Source organism: Oculina patagonica, unplaced genomic scaffold (assembly GCF_052425735.1).
Source record: "Oculina patagonica isolate OP01 unplaced genomic scaffold, crgOcupat unplaced596, whole genome shotgun sequence".
NCBI lineage: Eukaryota > Metazoa > Cnidaria > Anthozoa > Scleractinia > Oculinidae > Oculina > Oculina patagonica.
Window position 1 is genome coordinate 562 of NW_027558466.1, and position 4,529 is coordinate 5,090.

At 38.6% G+C, this 4,529-nt stretch overlaps 1 protein-coding gene across 1 annotated transcript; it reads right to left on the minus strand.

Annotated features, from left to right (window-relative positions):
- Positions 1-258: 258 nt before the first annotated feature.
- Positions 259-3,272, minus strand: LOC144640970 (uncharacterized; the record flags this gene model as incomplete). Its single annotated transcript, XM_078500029.1, has 3 exons — positions 3,081-3,272; positions 956-1,062; positions 259-376 (listed from the first exon to the last, which is right to left on the minus strand). Coding segments are annotated over exons 1-3 (314 nt in total), but the record flags the coding sequence as incomplete, so codon positions are not given.
- Positions 3,273-4,529: the final 1,257 nt, after the last annotated feature.

Here is a 4,529-nt window from a genome sequence, read left to right on the forward strand (position 1 = left end):
AAAGCAGTTCTCACAATCAATGCTTGAACGTGCATGAGTAATTGTTCTTGAGCCTTCAATTAGTGGTACTAAACTTATTCTTTGTTGATTATTGACATATGTGAGTCACTTAATTTTCGCGTCATATTTTGTTCGCGACACTTATTGTTCGCGGCGCCATTTTTTTTGAATCGCGAAATTCGCGAAATTAACGTGTCGCGAAAATTTCATGTAATAAGGTAACACATCCGGCTGCAGCGCAGGCTAGTAAATGCTCACCAAAAAAGAAGCAACAATTTAGAACTGGAAAATAAAGCTTTTCTTACCTCCGCGGAATTAGTCGCCCCGACAGAATTTGATGAAGATGATGGGCTACGGCTGCTACTTGTCTCTTGAACTGAAAGAACAGTTTTGTTCAGTGAAACACTTTTTAAAGGGACCGTGTCACGGATTTTAGCCAAACTTAGGCATAGCAAATGACCATCAAATTCGTTAAAATATATAAAATAACATCTTAAAACAGTGAAGGAATATTTAAATAACACACCAAATGCAAAAGAAGGTACGGATGGCCAAAAGTGACGAAGATTGAAACGGATTGCGATATGGGTTTTTGAAAAGTTATCCGGCGGAACAGTTTTCAAAGTTAATCTTGTTTGCTTGTAACTTTAAATTATAACGTCGGGAAACACATTTGGATGCAGTGATGCTATGGTTTTGTCATTTAGAATCATAAAATTAATTTCTTTGCAAACATTTAGTTTCATAGCGGGTGTTTGGCAAAATTTAATAACATAAAATTAACAAAATCAAAAGTGCACGAGGATTTTTCAAAACAAGAAAGAAGTAGTCTTATTCGCAGATGTTTTTCGAATGTCAAGAATCAATGAACAAATTAAAAGATAAATGATTAAAATGTTTAACACTTAGTGAGAATAAAGACTGGACAGTGAATTGGGGACACCAGTTTGCATACCTGCGCGTTCGGCCTCGGTACTTCCACCCATAAGTTTGTCTATTTTTACCATCAGATCGTCCATAGCTTTTGCTTCTTGAACCTCTTGAACAAACTTTAGGGAAGACCTGTCAACAAGAAAACAGCCGGCAAGTCGCATCAACAGTGCAAGTGAAGCCCAGGGGTGGGGTACTTGGAAATGATTGGGTGGGGTGCTCCGCTGGGGTCTACCCCGTCTCAAGCCAAAGAAAACTCATATACTGTATTTATTCGATTAAGCGCCCAACCTCGAATTAGCGCCCGCTCCCACCCCACAAAAAAAACTGAAAACCATAAGAGGAGTATTGATTATTGAAATTGACTATGTACTGCTAAGAAGACTTCCCCCATGATCGAGTTTTCTTAGTATTTTACAGAAACTTTCAATGAACAGTTAAAATTCTGCTTTGGTACATCTTCCCCTTTTATTATTATTTATTGTTTTGTTACAAAAATAAACTTAATATTTGCTGAAAATCGTGAAAACTTAATTAGCGCCCAGCCTCGAAAAAGCGCCCAGCCTCGAATAAGCGCCCATCTCGAATAAGCGCCCACTCCCAAGGACCAAAAATTTAATAAGCGCCCAGGGCGCTTAATCGAATAAATACGGTATGCTACCGCATCTTGGACTAAAGAGTTAAGGGGGCTATGTCACGCAATTTTAGGCAATTTCGGCACTGGCCAACTGTTTATAGAATTAACTGAAAAATCACAATAACGATTTAACTGTAGAAGAACTCAAAAGAAACACAGAAAGGCCAAAAATGGGCACTGATGGGCAAAATTCGAGAAGATTAAAACGGATTGCGTTCGGGAAAACTTGCCCGACGTTTTTCAAGTTTATCTCAATTTGTATGAAAGTGTCATTTACAATGCTCGAAAATCATCCTTGTTTGTTATGTGGCCGTGATTTTGCCAATAAACGACTTTTGCTCTGCCAATTTGAAGTTTAGAGCTCTTAAATAATGGAAATAAATAGAATTACCGTATTTATTCGAATAAGCGCCCTGGGCGCTTATTAAATTTTTGGACCTTGAGAGTGGGCGCTTATTCGAGGCTGGGCGCTTATTAAATTTTCACCATTTTCAGCAAGTAGTAAGTTAACCTTGCAACAAAACGTTAAGATTTACCAAAGCAGAATTTTAACTTTTCATTGAAAGGTTCTGTAAAATACTAAGAAAACTCGGTCTTTGGGTAGGTTTCTCAGCAGTACAAAGAACTTTAGAGATTTTAATCCAGAGAATAAATAATTACTAATCAATACTCCTCGTGTGGACTTCAGTTTTTTTGGGGGTGGGCGCTTAATCGAGGCTGGGCGCTTATCAACTTTTCTTACTTTCAGGGTGGGCGCTTTTTCGAGGTTGGGCGCTTAATCGAATAAATACGGTACCTAAAATTGCGTGACATAGCCCCTTTAAATTGCAAAACCCCATCTTAGACCGGAAGTGAAGAGGATGCTTTTGTGTTATTTTCTGCACATTACTACAACGTCCTCTGATTATTTTCGAATTGGGTAAGCATAAGGATACAAATTTGACATAATTTTTTCCTATTCAGTGACCCCATCTCAGACTAAAAGGCCAAAATTGGAACCCTATCACAGACCTGCAAGGTCAAAAATGAAACCCCATCCAGCGGCACATACCCGTACAGATTTTATGAGATAGTACCCCCTCGGGAAGTGGAGAAACAGTGTAGATGATAGCCTGCGTGGCCGGCGTTCAAAGGGGAAGGAGAAGGGGAGTTCTGGCTATGTAGATGAAGGAAATTCAAATTGAATTCAACTTCAACTTCAACTTTTATTTCAATCAGTTTTAATATACATGCTAAGCTGCATTTAGCCTCTTTCAGGACTAGTCAGGTCGGCTAGTTTTGGCTAGTTTCGAATTACGCTCCACTGATCACAAACAAAGGAATTAAGTCGAGTTTCGGGGAATAATTTGAATTTTCTTTTGTTTTATCCCCCTCAACCTCGACTTCACTCCTTTGTTTAGGATCAGTAGAGCGAAATTCGAAACTAGCCTATTCACCTGTAGACAGAAAAAGTAAAAAGGAAAAGAACGAAAAAGAGCGATAGGGTAGAAATGACCCTTCCCAAGTGTCTTACTTGGTCTGTTCTTGCATCTTGTTGAGTTGTTCCAGTTTCGTGCGGTGTTCAGTTTCCACGCGTCTCACCATCTCGTTAATAAGTTTCATGTACTGGCCAAACTGGGGAAAAATTCAAATGATGGAACTGTCAACCAGAATTACCAGCAGAGAGACTCTGATTGGTTCTTTCATCGCTACCTTTTAAAATAGGACTGCAAGTAGGCCTTTCTCGATTATGCTAGCATTATTTTCAGCATTTTTTGGGAAAACGAGCATTTTTTTTCGTTTTTTCTTGAAAAAGAAATGCTAGCATTTTCTGTCATTTTTCATGACTGTGATCCAGATTTCAGCACTCAGAATTCAGAAGGATAAATAATCCTTAAGTGTCACAATTTTGATTACTTAAGAGGGGATGTCACTACGGCCGGTCCACTGGATTTCGGACTCCAAAATAGTTTCCTTCATATATTTACCACAGGTACTACCATCTATCCTTACTACTAAAATACAGTTGAAATGATCAGAGAGTTTGTTTTTCTCGACTTTGGAGGATTTATTAATTACTAGTGTCAATAAGCGATGAAACGGCCATTTTCCATGTGTCGAAATACAGGATTTCAAACGTTCGTTAAAAATACTTCGCGCTTATAAAAGCCCCAAAATTTGTACAAAGTCAGCTAATTTTTATCAGGTCTTACTCCTAATATATCATTTAGCTAACTTCCAATTCAAAATCGGAAGCGAACCACAATATCTATTGAACACCTTTAGTTATTTATGCGAACATCTCAAAAATATGTTCCCAAATCTTGCCGTAATTTTCACTTGTGGCACCTAGACGAGGCCTAAATTGCTATTCTACTTTTAGACTAAGAGTTATTCTTTCGATTTATGTAATAAAAATTGTGGCACAACGCGACTTTGAGGAAAAAAAATCAAACGAATTCTTGGTATTTTCACCTATGAATTATTGCGTGACAGACTTCACATTCCTTTACCGAGCTGTGTTCATGACACTTCATGTCAAGTTTCTCAATAGTTTTCGCCTCAATAGAGGGAAATCGTCCAAAAGTTCCAGAAATGGAAACAAAGTTTTCCTCCTTTTAGTTAGTTGGCACCAAATATTTCGTTTCCTGACGTTTCAAATATATAATAATGATCAGGCTCGTTACATGATTTGCCACTCACCTTGTTGACCTTGTTCCTGTTGATGAAAAGTACGAGAATTCAATCGCGAAACTTTTGTGGTTGTCGTACGCAATCAAAAGTATGGTAATCAGTTACTTCATTGGTAGTAATGCTGTGGCAACTCTGCCTTAAAAAAGAGCCAATGACGAAAAGATAAGAAGACTTACGAACGCTTATACATTCGCTGACATTTGTGATCTTTTGAACATGACTCGGGTTGCGTTACCTTCCGTGGTGGTGGTAGTGGGTAGTGTGGGAAGATGGGGAGGGGGGGGGGGGG